This window comes from Doryrhamphus excisus, chromosome 6, assembly GCF_030265055.1.
Source record: "Doryrhamphus excisus isolate RoL2022-K1 chromosome 6, RoL_Dexc_1.0, whole genome shotgun sequence".
In the NCBI taxonomy this organism is placed as follows: Eukaryota; Metazoa; Chordata; class Actinopteri; order Syngnathiformes; family Syngnathidae; genus Doryrhamphus; species Doryrhamphus excisus.
In genome coordinates, this window is record NC_080471.1 from 9,656,029 (window position 1) to 9,674,725 (window position 18,697).

General features: G+C 41.5%; 2 protein-coding genes across 2 annotated transcripts; both read right to left on the bottom strand.

The window, feature by feature from the left end:
- Nucleotides 1-6,692: 6,692 nt before the first annotated feature.
- On the bottom strand, nt 6,693-9,613 carry ppib (peptidylprolyl isomerase B (cyclophilin B)). Its single transcript, XM_058075087.1, has 5 exons — nt 9,381-9,613; nt 8,592-8,705; nt 8,354-8,447; nt 8,087-8,271; nt 6,693-7,923 (listed from the first exon to the last, which is right to left on the bottom strand). Exons 1-5 carry the CDS (start codon nt 9,513-9,515, stop codon nt 7,801-7,803), a joined length of 651 nt encoding a protein of 216 aa, XP_057931070.1. The 5' UTR covers nt 9,516-9,613; the 3' UTR covers nt 6,693-7,800.
- Nucleotides 9,614-12,448: 2,835 nt separating this feature from the next.
- On the bottom strand, nt 12,449-17,144 carry pdia3 (protein disulfide isomerase family A, member 3). Its single transcript, XM_058075224.1, has 13 exons — nt 16,833-17,144; nt 16,012-16,090; nt 15,821-15,938; nt 15,632-15,739; nt 14,570-14,699; nt 14,367-14,483; nt 14,149-14,274; nt 13,894-14,076; nt 13,688-13,796; nt 13,478-13,606; nt 13,313-13,392; nt 13,095-13,152; nt 12,449-13,013 (listed from the first exon to the last, which is right to left on the bottom strand). The coding sequence occupies exons 1-13, from the start codon at nt 16,973-16,975 to the stop codon at nt 12,897-12,899; spliced, it is 1,497 nt and encodes a 498-aa protein (XP_057931207.1). The 5' UTR covers nt 16,976-17,144; the 3' UTR covers nt 12,449-12,896.
- Nucleotides 17,145-18,697: the final 1,553 nt, after the last annotated feature.

Consider the following 18,697-nt stretch of genomic DNA (forward strand, 5'->3'; position numbering starts at 1 on the left):
GGCTCGGAGCCGCCGCGGTGCATTGTGGGCAGTCCTCCCCCTCCCCATTCACTCAGTATGAACCTCGGTCTTTTTTTCATTTTTGTTGAAGTTTTTTGAATTTCCCAAATATTTCAACTTTCTTCTAAAATATTTTTTGTATATTTTATTCTCGTATTATTATGACATAATATTTTTAGCTTATTCCCATAAAATTATAACTTCTTCCCCAACAAAATGTTCCAAAAATGACAACCTTATTTTGTTTTGTGTCTCATAATAATTACTATAATATCATAATATTTCAAATAACATATTTTTAATTTATATTTTAACTCTATGCTAGATTTTTCCCCAATTTCCCAACACTTTTTTCTCAATATTTTGACTTTTGTCTCATTTTTTCAACCTAATTGTTTTTTTGTGTTTCCTGTTAAATTATATTTTTACAACAAGGCTGCATATGGCCCCCGGCCTGCACTTTGGCCACCCCCGCCTATCACCTCCCTTGAGATGACATTTGATGAGCCACAATATGAAATATTACCCCCAAGTGAGAGCACAAGGGAACTGGAACATAGACCCCTGTTACGTAAGATGGAATGGAAAAGAGTCATGGTGCCAAGCAGATTACACAGCTAGTAACAAGATAGTGTCACGACTACCTGATGCTGGCACATTACTGTATTCATGGCACCCTGCTGGGGGCATGATGGCACATCTAAAGCATTGTGGTGGACCAGCTCAGGTCAGAGTCATGTCAACAAGAGAGAGTCAAAATGATAGGATAGATAGTCTTTTTCAGACTATTAGACGCTCTGGAATATAAATTGCATAAAATGACAGCAGACTTAGCAACATTGCGGCAACATATCTAGTCTTATGAAAGTATGTGCTCAATTTTGTTGCCAAAAAGAACACCTGTAGTTCTCAAAATGTTGCAACAGTCCAATGTTTTCTTTCATTTCTATGTGGGTTCTATGTGGGTTCTTTCATTAATATGGGCTAATAACTACAAAAGCAATCTTCACTCGCTAAATGTACTGCAAAAAAGGTCAGTAAGGATAATTCATAATGCCGCCTAGAGAGAACATACTAACTCCTTATTTCTAAAATCACAAATACTTCAACTTGCTGATATAGTTAATTTTCAAACAGCTAAAATAATGCATTAGGCTAATACTTCTCTACAAGAGAGGAGAAATATGATCTCAGGGAAGAAGTACATTTGAAACACTTCTATGCTAGGACTACGTTATGCTAGCCATAGCATTTCAGTATGTGGAATCAAACTATGGAATGGATTGAGTAAGGACCTCAAACAATGCACAACGATGAGCCAATTCAAGAAACAATACAAGCAGTTGATGTTTGCTAAATACAAGGATGAAGAGTCTTGAACCAGTCATGATGTGCTATATATATCACTATATTGACACTTACTATGGTATCCATTATGGCATTGGATGCTCATATCACCTTGTACTTCGGTACGAGGTGCATTATTAAAAAAATAAAATAAAAAAAACCCTTAAACTGTATTATGGAAAGCAGGAAGTGAACAAATGTAACAGTTACTGATTGTAAAAGTACCAGATGGAGGGGTAGGATTTAATAAGCTTTGCTGCTTCCTACTCCTTTTGGACATGTGGAACTGTGAACTGATTATGTGATGCATTCAATTGTAATCTGATGCATGTTGAAATGAAATAAAACCATTACCATTACCATGTAATTGAGTCCCACTGACAGCTCAAATGTTTGTCCTCATTATTTGTAATACAAAGTTGCTCCAGTGCCCTAATTTCTAATGGATTACATCACAAATGCTGCAGATTACTGCTGTTTCCTTGTGCTTCAAAGCACCACCAACTGTGGCAACTCGGTATTCGGGGCAGAGGAGGAAGAGCCCCACAGCGACCAGAAAATGGTACTGGATTTTTTTTGCTCATCTTGCACTTTGTGATTCAGGGTAGAGATTCAATTGTAAAAAATAAAATGACGATTTCAAAGTCAGACTCGGGGGGCCATACTATACTGTAGTATGTATTATACTGTTGTATGTACTATACTGGAAGTGTGCGGCTGCTTGTATTTTTGTTCTCCAACAAACAACAACGTAAAAACAGCCTGCAAGCTCTCACAAACGTGACCAGGAAAACGTATATGGGCAATTCTGTTGCTGCCACTTCTAGCTGGCTTAAATGTCAGCCGTGTGAAAGCGCATACGCATGAAGACGATATGATATGAAGGTCACCTGAGCTCATGTGACCTGGGCGGGGCAAAGTGCCCCTGCTCACGAGACAAACAACCACAAAAGCTTCTCTCTTGTGTTTCAAGCTGTCGTCTTCGTGTTGAGACCGACACCACTGACCCACTCTTGTGTGCACATCTACACACACACACATACACACACACACATACGCACACAAGTTGAGTGAGCATCATGGAATGCTGCTATCCTCTTGATGATTAAATATTCACAGCCAGATCATCCATTTCAAATATGAAAATATCTTTTTAACATCATGATTATGGCTGAACGGTGGTCAAGTGGTTAGTGCACAGGCCTCACAGCTCGGAGACCGGAGGTTCGATACCCTTGGCCATCTCTGTGTGGAGTTTGCATGTTCATGTTAATTGGTGACTCCAAATTGTCCATAGGTATGAATGTGAGTGTGAATGGTTGTTTGTCTATATGTGCCCTGTGATTGGCTGGCCACCAGTCCAGGGTGCACCCCGCCTCTGAAGACAGCTGGGATAGGCTCCAGCACCCCTGCGATCCTTGTAAGGTTAAGCGGTAGAAAATGAATGTATTTATTAATTATTATTATTATTATTTTTATTATTATTATTATTATTATATTGTAAAAAAATGAACCAAAAAAGTAACACTGTTTGCCTCTTTAACAAGAGAGGTGGAGGCTCAAGCGTGACGACCAGGCCAAAAGCGAGATGGTGACTCCCATTTTGTTTAATTTATTGATCATCTTTCTTAATAAAATGTGTTTAATAAATGTATAAGGCATTTATTATGCATTTAGCTTCCTTTGTAGCAAGAAAAACAATCGCAGTGAAAATGAGGCTATTCTAACAGCTACTGTAAATGTTGATTCGAAATCACAGGAAAATGTCAACCTCAAGCAAGCAAGACGGTTTGGAGAGGAGCGAGTCGGCATCGAGTACGGTGGCGTGTAGATGAGCCATTTTCCAAAAGCCATCCCTCTCACTACAGGACATTTTTGATGATTATGATATTTCAAGGCACAAAAAATATTGTGTTCTTGGGCTATAAACTTCACACACACACACACACACACACACATCATAAAAGTCTTCTATGTGTTCCATTTGCAGTGTGGTATATTCCCTAGCATTTTAGTGCTAAAGGCCTCCTATGATTTAAAAGCAAGTTTCCCAGAAGGAAATGGAAATAGAAATAATCTAGCAGCTAATCTGTGCGGTGCACATTTAAGAGGCAAGCAGTGTTTCTAAAAGTAGTTGACCTTGTCCTCCTGCCCAACACCTTGTTACGTCACCACAAATGTCCCATTTCTACTTTTAACAAGTATGTCATGGTCCAATAAATAGCGGAATCTGTAATATTGGATAGGAATAAATAAAGGAAGCCTTGTGCGCATAGGTGACTTTTTATGTTTTCTATAAATGAGGTTTCTGCAGGAAGTGACTCCAATTAGCTTCTGTCCTCCCCTGTGGTTGGACTCATTAAGTACATGTTATCCTTTTAATGCTTTCTCTTGAAGAACAAGTGTTGCTGAGTGATGTAAGTGAGGTGAGCCTAAAGGCGACTGCTAAATAGTCAAGACGTGGCAAAGAATTAGTCATCATATTAAGACAGTGGTTTTCAAATAGTGGGGTGGTTCCCTCGGGAGGGTTGTGGTGAACTATCAGGGGAGGTGAGAGATGGGGGGTCTTTCAATGTTTCAATGTTCAGTACCATTCCTGTCTTAATTCATTCATTCATTTTCTACCGCTTTTCCTCACGAGGGTTGCAGGGGGTGCTGGAGCCTATCCCAGCTGTCTTCGGGCGAGAGGCGGGGTACACCCTGGACTGGTCGCCAGCCAATCACAGGGCACATATAGACAAACAACCATTCACACTCACATTCATACAATTTGGAGTCACCAATTAACCTAGCATGTTTTTGGAATGTGGGAGGAAACCGGGGTACCCGGAGAAAACCCACGCATGCACGGGGAGAACATGCAAACTCCACACAGAGATGGCCGAGGTTGGAATTGAACCCTGGTTTCCTAGCTGTGCAGTCTGCACGCTAACCACTCGACCGCCGTGCCGCCCCGCCTGTCTTAATAATAACCCAAATCACTTCAGTTCTTACATCAACAGCTATGACATTGTACGATGAAAAGAAAGGAAGTGGAGATTCGGTACTCTGTATTATCACAGGAAACGTAAATTCACTATCAAAGAAAAATGGACTATATGTGGCAAGAACATCAAGACCTTCAAATCAGTGCTTCACAAGTTGTTGATGTCATCCGAGCCATGAGAACATTAAAATGTTCATCTATGCAGCATTTTTTAAATATAGATTTTCATTATCAGGAAAAAATCTGAAAATATTTTTAAGCTCATATCGGGCCGATACTATCCTTGGCCCGATATTATTGATGGCCCGACATTATTGTCCATCCCTAATTATAGATTTAATATTTCTATAATAGGGCGGCACAGTGGTCGAGTGGTAGATCTCATAGCTAAGAGACCAGGGTTCAATTCCACCCTCCACTCTCCGGGTACTCCGGTTTCCTCCCACATTCCAAAAACATGCTAGGTTAATTGGCGACTCCAAATTGTCCATAGGTATGAATGTGAGTGTGAATGGTTGTTTGTCTATATGTGCCCAGTGATTGGCTGGTGACCAGTCCAGGGTGTACCCTGCGGGATAGGCTCCAGCACCCCCTGCGACCCTGCTGAGGAAAAAGCGATAGAAAATGAATGAATTAATGAATATTTCTCTAATATTTAATCAATAGTTCAATATTTCAATAATTTAGATGCATTGTTTGTTTTGTTTCCCAGTCAGATTGGTGTTCTATCATATTGTTTTAGAGTGGGCCAGCTACCTGTTGGTAGTGGCTTCACTACACCAGAAAAATAGTTCTTCGCGGTCGCTGCTACAATAACAATGTCGTTGGAGTTTGGTTTATATGCTGGTCAGTTATGTAAATACAACATTGTTGATGTTTTTTTTAGGGCTTAATAGTCGAAATAGGTGTGTACCGTTATGTGCATTATTAGTGCCCACATGCTAGCTGTTTTTAGCAAAAATTCAAACAAAAATTACAATTGTATGCACTTTTTCTAAAGGGAACATAACATACTTTTGAATTATCCTGCTAACCGGCTGTTTTCACTTTGGTACAAAAGTGATGGTCAAAAGGCTTCCAAATAAGAGAGACATGCTTTCTGGTAGCAGTCACTGTTGTGTGACACCAAAAGGGGCGGTGCTAGACATGGTGTGGTGTCTTGATTGGTGGACAGGGAACGGTTGCTTCCTGAATGGGAAGTAGAGCAAAAACCAAAAATGACATGGAAAAAAAGTATTTCGACTCTAACAGCGGAAGTCTTGACCTTCAATACCAACCCTTGAATGGAAAATCCTAACCTTGCCTTTGACCTTCACACAAGTGGAGACATCATAATTCCCATGTACAAGGGCTATGATGACGAATGAAGACCTCAACAAGAGCGTGGGAACTCGTGCTGTGTTCTCGTAGGGAACAACGTGACAAAGTGCGCGGGTAGAACGGAAAAGAAAGCAGAGGGGAAGCACGAGAACAATGGAGACGTGGATGTGACACGTTTGTTGTGGCCGAGCCTTAAGCCGAAAAAAAAAGGCCCAGTTCCCACGGTGACCTTTCCCACGCTGCTGCCCTCTGTTTCTGTTTTCTTGTCACAATGTCTTTGTCCATCCTTATCAGCAGCATAAGAACTGCAGCACGTCCATAGAAGACCAACATGAACAGTTAAGACTGTACGGCATACACTTAGCATTGTGAGTGTATAACTAAGTTTTATTTAAATTTAGTGATTATGATAGAGTCATTATGATATAGAGTGATTATGGTATTCATGAACTGCAATATCTCAGTCAAAGTAAAGCCACCTTCCAGGCAGGGGCGTATTGAGTCATTTGGGGGGCCAATGCAAACCTAGTCATTGGGGCCTAAACAGTTTTTTTTTTGTGTAGTTTTTATAATATGTAATTTCAGCCACCTTTTTCCTGCTTATAAAATTTGTTACAGTTACTAGTTAAGTTGGTAGTTATACAGTCATGTTTATATACCCCTCCTCCCCGCAAAACAATTTGAAATCATGTTTGAAAATTCTCCTATTTCCAGAACCAAGAAGAACAGACAATAAGAGGAAAGCGTGTTGCAAATCAACACATCATGTTCACTTGCAAGACAACAACAACGCGCTTCAGTGTCATGTAAAACCGACAAACATGTTTAAACTTTAGTGACATCACAAGTGTGCGGTGTAATGCCGCCATCTGCCGTTGACCCTGACGTACTACATCGTTTTGTCATTTAATGTTCCCTGTTTATCATCAAGCTTACATACACTAGAGAAAATATGACATGAGGTAACAGACTCACATGTTAAATTCCTGTGTTTTTTTCCACTTCCTGCGGTGGCTTTTGTCTCAATGAATTAGAATGGTGGATGTAAACATTTATTACCCACTATAGTAAACAAAGCATCAAGCCATGTAAGACATAAATTAAGACCCAGACTCATGTGTGTCTCGTGAGTGGAAAATCGACTTGTGTGGGCCTTAAAAGGAGAGAAGCCTGGGAAGTGACATTACATCAGCTAGTGTTGACTTTAGCTGAGCGTTAGCAGAATCTTTGGTTAGCCGTGATGGGAGCACAGTGGCTAACAGCAGCTCCTGTGTTCATGGTCACTGATGTGCTCTCTGATGGTTAAAGCAATTCAAGTGCATGGTCACTCGGAGTCCATAATGTTACATTTATGGCAGTTTATTTAGGCAGTATGCCTAAAACGAGTGTGTTTATTTTCTATTATGTCTACTATATTGGGTAATACAAGTGCATATCGGGAGTTTTATTTCATGTCTTGGGGGCTCTAATTATGCTAAAAAAAAAAATAAAATGTATATTTGCTCCAACTACAAAAATGTTCAATTTCTAAACAAGGTCCGGAACCTATTAACATTCATTCCCAATTGTGTAATGATACTTTTTGTTACAATACTTGGGTCGCCAAGTCCCCATTAGTTGTAGCAGAATGCGATAAAAAAAATGGAAAATGTTACAAGGACAGCTATTTCCATAATAAAATAACCAAGGATTTAAGAAAAACCTGGAAGCTTTATTACTTCTTTACAAAAAACAATGACCTTGGAATGTTTGATGGTGTGTGTGTTCAATTTCTAAAGAAGGTCCGGAACCTATTAACCACGATAAACTAGGCATTACTTTTAACATTCATCCCCAATTGTGTAATGCTACTTTTTGTTACAATACTTGGGTCGCCAAGTCCCCATTAGTTGTAGCAGAATAAGATTTAAAAAAAAAAAAAAGGAAAATGTTACGAGGACAACTATTTCCCAAATAAAATAACCTCAAGGATTTAAGAAAAACCTGGAAGCTTTATTACTTCTTTACAAAAACCAATGACCTCGGAATGCTTGATGGTGTGTGTGTTCAATTTGATCCAAAGCATCGTCTCCAGGACAGAATGACACAAAACATGGTGGTTCACTTCCCTTACCCCCCCAAAAGCAGTCCCATGTTACCAGTCCAGATTACTCTTTGGGCACGGCAAATGGTTCGTCCACATCAATCTTGCCGCAGTCGTGGATGACGACGTCTTGAAGAGGCTTGTCGCGTCCATCGGTCTTGTTTTCTTCAATCTTCTTCACCACATCCTAAACCACAGCAGGAGCATGTTAGCATTTGTATCCTTTACAACACAGGATACCATGTTGAAGGAAGTAAATGCCTACTTCTATTTGCACTTCCATATTTGTTAAAATCAAAAATTCAATATCAGAACAGGCGAGGCGACATCGATGACATTTTCAGACTCACCATTCCCTCCAGCACTTTGCCAAAAACCACGTGCCTGCCGTCCAGCCAGGAGGTCTGCACCGTGGTGATGAAGAACTGTGAGCCATTGGTGTCTTTACCAGCATTGGCCATGCTGAGCCAACCGGGGCCGTAATGCTTCAGCTTGAAGTTCTCGTCAGGAAAGCGGTCGCCGTAGATGCTCTTGCCTTCACACACACACACACGCACACGCAGGGAATTAGCATGCGTGCCTGCAACCAATGAGCACAATTACGGATTTATAAAAACCTCCAGTTCCGTCTCCTTTGGTGAAGTCTCCTCCCTGGATCATAAACTGCTTGATGACACGATGGAACTTGCTGCCTTTGTAGCCAAATCCTTTCTGGGAGCGCAAACAAAACACGTTATTGACCATTAAAATGTTAGCTTTTCAAGAATGTGCAGCATATGAACACAGGAGCTTCAACATTTACACATCCATCTAGAAACAACTTTATGTCAAATGAAAGAAGGAAACATTTCTCACCTCTCCGGTTGCCAAGGTGACGAAGTTCTCCACCGTTTTGGGAACGGTCTTTCCGAACACCCCAATGACAATCCTTCCAATGTCCTCGCCCCCGATCCTCATGTCAAAGTAGACCTGTTGGCAAGGAGGCGCCAACATCAGGTCATTAACATGTACTTTTTTTCTTTACTAGGATCATAAAAATGTAATATACTCACTGAAAGATCAACACACAAAGCATCCAGTCATATTACTCATAAGGACCACTAGAGGGCACGCTACCATGTCATATATGTAGATTTAATGCATTACTCCATTGTAATATCGATTAGACAAAGTTAGGATATGTTGAGTTTCTCTCCATGACGTTATTTATAAAAATGTATGTATACAAATACCATCTTAGCAGCAATGAGCGATGTATTCATTTCCGTTGGACAAACTGCTTTGCGGTGGAACCTAGTCATCTCCAAGAGGATTTGTTTCCAAATTCCCAACAGCCATTCGGAAATAGTACTCATTCAGGAAGCCAAAACAATGGCTAACCCTGTGACTGCTAGGTCCGGCTAACTAGCAAGAAAAGTAACCTTGTACAGTAAAATGTTTCTCTTTATGAGAACTGTCTGACTGGTGTGCAAATCTTTTATATTGGCTAAATAGTCAAGTGATGTTATGATTCTTAGATGTACATACATTTAGCATCTTCTGGCTAGCTATCGTTGGTGTGACGTGGCTTTTAAAAGCTACTGCTCCATTAGCATTAGCTGTACTCAGTAAGATCAGGTCGAGTCAGCTAGCGGGCTAACGCACCTTAGCGGTTACTTTGGGGCCTTTCTTCTTCTCATCCGCGGACGAGCCGCTGGGGAAGGCAAGGAAAATCACGGAACCCACGATGACCGTGGCTGCTACAAGGAACTTCATCCTCCTCTCGCAGAGTCTAACCATCAACGAAAAGACGAGCGGCCAGGAGACAACACGCCAGCGTTGGTACCTTTATAGGGGATGGGGGAACCGTGTGCTACTTCCGGGGAGGAGTTTGTCTGCCTGCCGCTGTGGGTGAAGTCCACGAGGATATGACGTCATGATGCAGCGACTCGTAGCCCTTTGATTGGTTGATTTTTCTGAGCCAATCAGATACAGACGCGTAAAGACTTTTTTGTGTGACATTCTTTGTTAGGCCTTCGTTCAAATGTAGGCGTGAATTGGCCATTGGAAGTTTTCTCAGTGGGCAATTGAAGGACGTTCATTTATTTATTTTTCAAATTTTTATTTAACAAGTCCTATTTGTCTATAACCATGTTTTTGTAAAAAGAAAATCATTTTCGTTTTAGTTTACAAAGTTGGGTTGTGGGTTTCAATTTACTGTTTTGTAAGTTACTGTAGTTGTCATTGTGGGTTTTTTTTTTTGGCTCCGACATGTTTCCACTGCAAAAGTAGTCACAATAATGAACTTGATAATTTTATGCATCTTTTTGTTTCAAACAAACTGTTGATGTACATTACTGTCACCCCATGGATGTATTTTTTGCACCACTGCACAAGTAGAGGACAACATAGGCAACTCAGGGCCTGTTATAGACCGGCAACAAGCTCTTCGATTTAAAGGCTGCATTGTAGTTTGTCCTTTCAGCAATTTCACATGATGTTTTCAAAGAATAAAACCCTATTGTTGCAATAAGATAAAATCATATGATTATTATATTTTTGTATTACATTATATACATGTGTATATATTATATTGTTTTCCATACTTCAGCCAACTAGGCAGTTCTGATTGCATGTGATTTGATCAGTTGCACACAACTTAAAAAGGAAAACGATCCTTTTGGGGAGGAATTTTGTCCATCATTCAGAATCCTAATGTGAAACATGCCCACATGTCTTTCCCCTTTCTGCACATTCTAAAGAGGAAAAACAATTAGCATGTGGGTTCTTGATAAAAATGCATGCAACGGAACACACCTATTGTGAAGATAAAGCCCTAAAAAACCCAAACCTTTACAAAATGGACACCAACCAATCTGGGCCCCGTTTCACGAAGCAGGTTCAACCAACTCTGGAGTCTAACCCTGAACTCTGAGTTGATCTACTCTGAGACAGGAAACTCTGACTTACGGGTTTCAGAACAGGTGATTTCAATTGGTTCAATCAACACAGAGTTTGTTCACTCTGAGTTAAGCGCGTGCACCACGACTTTAAAAAGCCCTGATCAATGGAGCCCCGTTCCCTCGATTCACCATGGTAACGAGTGATAAGAAAAGATCGTCATATTTCAGTCCTCTGGAACTGGATATATTAATGCGGTCATACGGCGAATTTGAAAGCGTTTTTAAAAAGAAAAGCAACATTGAAAGCGTTTTTAAAAAGAAAAGCAACACGGCTGCAGCAGCGAAAGAACGCGAGTCGGCGTGGGAGAGTTAATGCTCGAGTCAATGCGTAAGTTTACATTTATTATATACATTTATGCAATCACAATAATATTAGGCTACAGATGCAAACAAGTAGAATGGTGTTACAGCTACAATTTATGTCACTTAGATGTAATCCCACCGGCGAAAAAAGAACGTGGAAGCAGTTGAAGATGAAATATAAAAACATTGTTCAAACAGGTAAGCCCTCAGCATAACAGTCAGGGTGCCTCTTTTTAATCATGTTTACCACTAAATATCATTCAGCGGCTGTTTCAGTGTGCATTATCTCCAACATAATATTGTTTTCACACACATACATGTCCTCGCCTGTATACAGTTAAATCAGACATATGAAAAGCAACATCTAACTTCTACTCAGCCAGTGGAATTCATGTGCAACTGTATAATGTCATCCTTATGTGTTCCCAGCTACCACTAAAAGAAATCTACAAAGTGCGTTTATTAAAAACAGTACAAAAAACAGAAAAAGAAATGGTGCTGCTGGACCGCCAGATAACTAAAACGGATCTGGAAATTGAATTATTAAAACACAAGTTAGAGGTGGGTGCATGGTCATAGGTGAATTGTGTTGATGATTGTAACAATTAAAAAGTAAGAAACCATTTTTTTTCTTATTTGTAGGAAACAAAGAAGACCAAATGAATTTTTTTTGTCTTTCTGTTTATTTTACTGCTGTTGGTGATGGTGATTATGAAAAACGACCAAACTGGCTTTAAACACGCGCGACAATGAATGAATCACACCGGAGACAGAAAGAAACTCGAGGTTCATTGAAGAAAACCTGGTCCCGACCAGGTTATGTTCACAGAGTCTGTTGCCATAGTAACTGACACCGAGGTTAAGTTACCTCTCTCTGTGAAACAGGCTGGAGTTACTCCTCTGTCTCTGGTTTGACTTACCTCCCTTTTTGAAACGGAAAACTCAGAGTTTCCCTCATTTCAGGGTTAACATACTCCGAGTTTTCACTAAACCTGCTTTGTGAAACGGGGCCCTGGACTAAGGACAATAATCATTCGTTGTGATGTATCTCTTGGAGCAATGTCCTCCTTCTAGAGCATCCATAAAAGTATTCACCACCCGCACCCATTTCTTTTGTCAAAGCCTCATTCCAAAATGATTAATTTTTTTCCTCAAAAATTCTACACACATCCCACAATCAGATGTGAAATCAATGCCAACAAGGAATAAGTTCCGGTAATGATCAAAATCCTCTTAAGTGCATATTATCACAATGTACCCGTTACTACATGTTGGTTTTTTAGAGGGCTTTATAGTCAAAATGGCTCTGCATGACTTGCATTGTTACCTCCCTCATGCTAACCACCTTTCAACACACCGAAAAGGGAAATGTGTGCTCATGTTTCACATAGGGGTTGTGGATGATGGGCAACATTCCAAACAAATGAAGCTTTCCAGCTAGCTATGTGACATTTAAAAAGTTGAGAGTTTAGTTGTGGGCCTTTTTATTTCACAATCCTTCCAAATGTACAAAAACAGACAAAAGAAAAAAGCAGTTCACCATTAACCCCCCCTCCCGATGTGACAACTAAAACAGACTGGTGAGAGACGTCGACTGACTTCCAAGTGCATCGGCCAGAGGTGTGTTGTAGACAGAATGGAAAAAAAAAATAATCTCAAATTTTGGAAAAACTCTGTTCCCTCCTCACTTAAAAAAATGTTTTGTACAGTCAGGCCCTGCAGCCGCTCTCCTGCTTCTTCAAAAAGGTATTCCCAAAGCAGCAGAGGGCCCAATCGACTTTCAACTTGGCTTCAGAGCATTCTGTAGTTCACTAAGACAGTGGAATAGAATTAGTTCTTTTATCTCCGTGTGGATTACCCAAAACCATCTTCCTCCAGTCATGGCAGGGATGCCGTGATCCCATGTGAAGATTCTTTATAGGTCAATCTTGTCAGCTTTCTTCTTCTTCTTCTTCGCCTCCTCCTGCATCTCCAAGGGGTTGGTTGCCTCCCTCTTCAGGTAGGAGATGAAGTCGCTCACCTCACGACCTCCCTGGAAGGCAGAGAGACAACAACAGGCTCAGGCTCGTGAGCGGTCATGAGCGCGCAGTCACATGGTCTCTGCAATACTTACTTCATACTTCTTTGGTTTCATCTTATGGCCGGCTGGCGAAAAGTAGATTGTTGGGAATCTGAGTGGAGGAAAGGTTGACATTGAGGTTAGACAATCAAGTGCAAAACAAATGCATATTAAAAATATATTTTGTATTAATAATACATGGGTCAGTCGTCAGTAAAGTTCTGGTTAATCACATTTAGCCAATGCCCAGAGGCGGTGCAGTTCTGACTCACCCAGAGACTTCATAAGGTGCCGGCACGTCATTGGCTGTGGCGTCCATCTTTGCAATGACCACGTTAGGATCGTTGGCGAGCTTTTGACAGTTAAAAACCATGCAGAACAGTCAACATTTGCTTAGATTCTCTTTACATAGATTGTCTATGCAAGTATGGGCTCACCTTTTCTCCAAGCTCCTTGTATTTGGGCTCCAGACTCTTGCAGTGTCCGCACCAGGGAGCATAGAACTCAATGAGCACATCTTTGCTGTCATCGTTGACGATGGTGTCAAAGTTCTCTGCCACCAAAACCTGAAGAGGAGAGCAGGCAGGGATTGATGGTTACATCTATGCAGCGCTTTTATCATCAACGTGCGTCTGTATTGATCTCACCTTGACGGGTCCGCTGTTGTCCTCCGGGATGGGCTCTGACTTGAGGTACCGCTTCAACTTGCCGTCAAAGAAGCCCTGCAGGAAACTCTCAAGAGCTTTTCCATCACGACTGTTTTGAGAAATAGAAAGAGTTAAACATTCCACAAATTTCCTCAGTCTAACTTGGCCCATGCCAGGTTTGACCTTAAAAGCATGAACAAACATACGAGAACTCCTCAGCCATGACGTATTTGTCTCCTTTAGTGGTGCGGACAGCCACCAGGGGGAGCTCTCCTCCTGTGTTCTCCATGCCAAACTCTGACAGGTCATGGCTGAAGGAAAGCTTGTTGGCCACGGCGAAGCTGAGCTGCTTGCCCTGGTCCAGGAAGCTCTTGGCCACCTTCATCACCCTGTGAAGGAAGGTACGTGAGACTCAAAGCGGGTCTGCTTTGATGCCATGAAAGATCCAGTATTTCTGGTACCTATTCCTCCAATAGTTGGAGCCTTTGGGGTTTTTGTCATAGTCAACGTCGTAATAAGCCACCAACAGGTCTTTCCCCCTGAACTGGTCTTTGTTGTCATCTGTCATGTGCGGGCAAATTCCAAAGCTGAGCGGAGACAGGAGTAAAAAAAGCCTTCAAAATGTTCCCACAAAAGGTACTGGGGCAGGACAAGCTCTACATAATGAACAAACACGTACATGTTGTCCTGAATGAATCTCTTGATTTTGTTGCTAGTGAATTTCTCCTCGCTGAATTTGACTGTGCTCTCTTCAAACTTGTTGCTGAGTCTTGGGGGCCGGAATAGGATGACACCCCTGTCAGATTAAAAAAAACAAAAAAAAGAACAGGTAAGTGAAGGTTGTGTTGAGACCTTCAAGAGCGGCAAGAATGCCTCACTCACTCTTCATCGATGCCATGGCTCTTGAGGAGCGCCTCGGAGAAGGTGTGGGCAAAGCGGTAGTTCTCCCGCAAAGCGCTGGCGGCCTTCTGGAACTCTCCGTTTGCGGCGTTCTTGTCATCAGCAAAGAACCCTGTCAAGAAAAGGCAATTTATCAGGAAGTGGAAGATGGAGCAAGACCTAGTCACGTTCAGCCTTTTGTAATGGAAAAATATTAAACACATCTTTCTACTTAAGCGGCATAATTTAGATTTTTTTTACATATAGTTGGCATTCCCATCGGCAGTGTTCTCTTAAGCAGGGATGTCGTGATCTGATCTTTGAGAGTGGCAGTCGGTCTATTGTATTTTTGAAGATATCAAATCGGCTTCCGCCACTAGATCAGGCCGATCCATTTGATGTTTCTCAAAAGGGCTACATAGCAACTTTGTAGGTGCAGTAATGCGTCTCAAGCTGGTTGCCACCCACATGAAGAAAACGCAACACCACTGCGCAGATGTGTCTGGTGGACCATGGTGAAGTTACTTTCACTTTGGATATTAAGCTCCATAGGTATAGCAGTAGTTGCCGCTTACTATAGCGAGACGGCCATGTTTACTATTGCGTTTAAGAGACTTGTCTGTTATAAAAAAAGTGATATGTATGCATTCCAGTGTTTACATGCACAGATGAAAACCACTGAGAAGAGTCGCAGTGGTCTTCATCCGTGCATGTAAATGCTGTAACACACACAGCACTGTTATCCGTTTCACGTGTCTTGAACTACTTTTGAGTTGATTTTGGGGTTTTAAATTAATGAAAAGATGACCATCAAAGTGATTCCCAGCACTTTCATTTTCCTGTGTGAGGCCTGACACCTCTGCTGTGAAGGGAACATTTTCTGCTGGCTTCAAACCAAAGACTTAATATTACTGTCATTATTAAGTAATAATGATTAAAATGTCAAATTTTTCTACTGCCTGTTATGCACCGAATTACGAGCACAGTTTGTGCAGCAGAAAGAGAAATAAAATTTGAAGTTAATTCTTTAAAATGATCGCATTTCACTGCAGTAAGTACACTCACCGACAACACTTGCATCTTTGTCTGCAATAAACTTCTCAAATTCTGCTTCGGTCTTAATCTCCACAGAGGCGGGGCCAGCCTGCTTCTTCAGAAAACTTACAATGCCATCTACAAGAGAGAGCAGTAAGTTACAATCAACCCCAACATACTCAAATTAATTGATTTCAAAAGCTAAAAAACAACACATACCTGCAGTTCTGGGTCCCTCGTAGGGACCAGAGACTTCTCCATCCCTGAATATCTTCAGGGTGGGGTAGCCGCTGACTCCATATTTGCTGCAGGTGTTGCTGTTGGCTGTGCAGTCAACCTGGGAAGGGATGAAGAACGTTTACGGTCTGAGCAGCAAGAAGAGCTAAACATGCAAGTGTCCCATCAAGTACCTTGACCAGCGAGACGACGCCCTTTAGGCGTGTGGCTGCTGCCTCATACTCTGGAGCCAGACGTTTACAATGACCACACCTAAGAAGGACTGGATACTTTAGAAGAACAAATAAACTCAAGTGTAGGTTTATTTGGACATCTATAAGGCGTGAATGCACAGCTTGTGGGCTTATATTTATTGATGATTTCCAATCAATTCTCCGTTTGGTGTTACAATGCATTGCCTTTGTGACATATCAGATGTTTTGGTGCAGTCTCTCATTTATCTGACCAAAAATGACATGTGCGCACACCCTGTTTTTTTTTTTATCCGCTGACCAGTACAGTAAGTAAGTTTTTAGGTTTTTTTAAAGCGCGCTCCTGAAGTGTTGCGCTTTTGAAACGCCTTTTGTTTGACTTACGACATATTAAAGTATAGATACATAAAACACCCAACATTTCGCGTCAGCCAATCAGAGGTGGACACCCAAACTTCCCCGTCCAATGACATTGTAACAGCGAATGGGCACGCCCCCAACTTCCTCGTTCGCAGGTAAGTTTCAATGAAATCAGTGTTCAAACGAGCAGTTAAATGCGTGCAAAATTAAGCGGAATTTGACGGACGTCTGAACACTATTAGTATAAATGTACCACCTTTCGCCCTAATCTACAGGGAGTATTAATCTGTAAAGAAAATATTAGATCTAGTAGTCGTGCTAGCTAGTAGCAAGCTAACAGGTCTAGCTACATAACTGCAATGTGACAGTATGCGACTTTAAAATAAGAGGAGCAGGTTAAAAGTACGCTGCTTAGTATTTTAATTACGAGAATAACAACTCACCACGGCGCAAAAAACTCGACGAGGGCGAGGTCATGATCGCCAATTTTGCTTTCGAAGTCGTCGTCCGTGTAATCGAGCACGTCGCTAGCTCGGGCGACGCCGGCGAGCACGGCCAGGAAGAGCAGCCTCAGCATCGCACTCATCGCTGGCAACAAGGTCCTCCGATGTAGCGGGCAAACAACGCCGTGGAGAAAGCGACCGGTGTCTTGCACTTGGTGTTCCTCGGCGGAGGTGAAGTGAAAGCCGCTGAGGATCGAAAGAAAAAGACTGAGCAGGCGGAAGAGATGCTAGAACCGACCGCCTTTGCCGCTCCTTACCGCAGTGTGGCAGCCTGCCATTGGTCATCCGTGAGCGTCAATCTCTACCAGTCAGCCAATCAGAGCGCAGGACACTAGAGTTCGTCTTTTGTCAGCCAATCAGAACGCAACTAAATCCGCACGCCGAAGTCATTATGATGCACTTGAAGGCATTTAAATCCGATGTCATCACTAAATGGCAAATTTGACCTTTGTAATTAAATACATGGCTCTGTGTGCCGACAATTCGGTATAAGAAGAAACAAACCAAAAAAATGTAAATGTTACTTTATAAAGTCAAAATGCTTGGCAGGTGTACTGTTCACTGCTTGAATGAAGCCCCAGTTGCTCCTGATGCTGCATCATCAGTAGGTAAATGTGCAACAGTGTCAAAGCACTTTGAATGCCTTGGAGGTGGGAAAGCGCTATACTGTACAAGTGAAAGACCATTTAACGGGGAACTGCACTGTTTTGGGAATTTTGCCCATCAATCACAATCCTTATGTGAAACCTTCCATCCATCAATTTTCTATGCCGCTCATCCTCACTGGAGTCGCAGGTATGCTGGAGTCCTTCACAGCTGTCTTTGGGCGAGAGGTGGGGTACACCCTGGTCTGGTCCTTATGTGAAACATGAACACATATTTCTTTCCCTTTTCGGTGAATTATAACACGAGAAAATGAGTTAATACTATGAGGTATCTAACAATGATAACATCATTGGCAAACAGCTATTTTGACAAATAACTTAAACGCCAACAGTGTTCCATTTCCATAACTGACCCGTATATTAACCAAGCTACTATTAACCAAGCTAAGCGATATTGTTATTGTAGCAGCTAACACAAAATACTATATTTCTGGCGGAACCCCGCATGCTTTGATTTTTCAGTCGGCAGCTTGGGAAACATGTGGCCACCCCTGATCTACTGTACATCACGTTTGTTAGAATTAAAGCAGCCTGGGAGCCAATGCATGGGCTCACATAAGCACATACATCAAATGCACAATAAAAACAATATATCAGATCAGATGACAATTTGGCAAACAAAATGATGTTTTTAGTTACCTGTAAATATTGTGCTAAAGCTACTTTTTATCTTCCCTATTAATTGCAAAGACTCTGGAATATATTCCTGTATATGGAGGATGTTGATTTACAATTGATTTACTCCTTATTACTATATGAGTACAGTGTAAAGTTAAATCATTCATAACAGGCTTAGTAAATGGCAGTAAGTGCTACATTTTAGACATGAATGAAAATACAGTGACAAACATGTCCTGTATTTCAGTACATGTATGTTGCAAATGTACTCTGTTGTTCAGACTAGCGCGTGTTTCCACTGTCCTCTACATCAGTGTTTTTCAACCTTTTTTTTTTAGCCATGGCACGTTTTTTACATTGGAGAAATTTTGCCGCACACCACTAACCAAAACTGTTACAAAATGTCACCACGACCTCTCACGTCTAAGTCTATTGGAGGAACGAGGCAATCGGCTAGATGTTGCCACCCGGACGAATATTACATTGCTCTGCCAGTCTTTACACAACGGACACTCGACAATG

What these genes read in the sequence shown, in the direction of transcription:
- ppib (XM_058075087.1), bottom strand. Translation starts at nt 9,515, where the DNA reads ATGGTTAGACTCTGCGAGAGGAGGATGAAGTTCCTTGTAGCAGCCACG. An exon ending in GCCCCAAAGTAACCGCTAAG is followed by an intron (nt 8,706 to 9,380) that starts GTGCGTTAGCCC and finishes CCTTGCCAACAG; the next exon opens with GTCTACTTTGACATGAGGAT. An exon ending in CAAAGGAGACGGAACTGGAG is followed by an intron (nt 8,272 to 8,353) that starts GTTTTTATAAAT and finishes GTGTGTGTGAAG; the next exon opens with GCAAGAGCATCTACGGCGAC.
- pdia3 (XM_058075224.1), bottom strand. Translation starts at nt 16,975, where the DNA reads ATGAGTGCGATGCTGAGGCTGCTCTTCCTGGCCGTGCTCGCCGGCGTC. An exon ending in GTCGAGTTTTTTGCGCCGTG is followed by an intron (nt 16,091 to 16,832) that starts GTGAGTTGTTAT and finishes AGTCCTTCTTAG; the next exon opens with GTGTGGTCATTGTAAACGTC. An exon ending in GCGTCGTCTCGCTGGTCAAG is followed by an intron (nt 15,939 to 16,011) that starts GTACTTGATGGG and finishes ATCCCTTCCCAG; the next exon opens with GTTGACTGCACAGCCAACAG.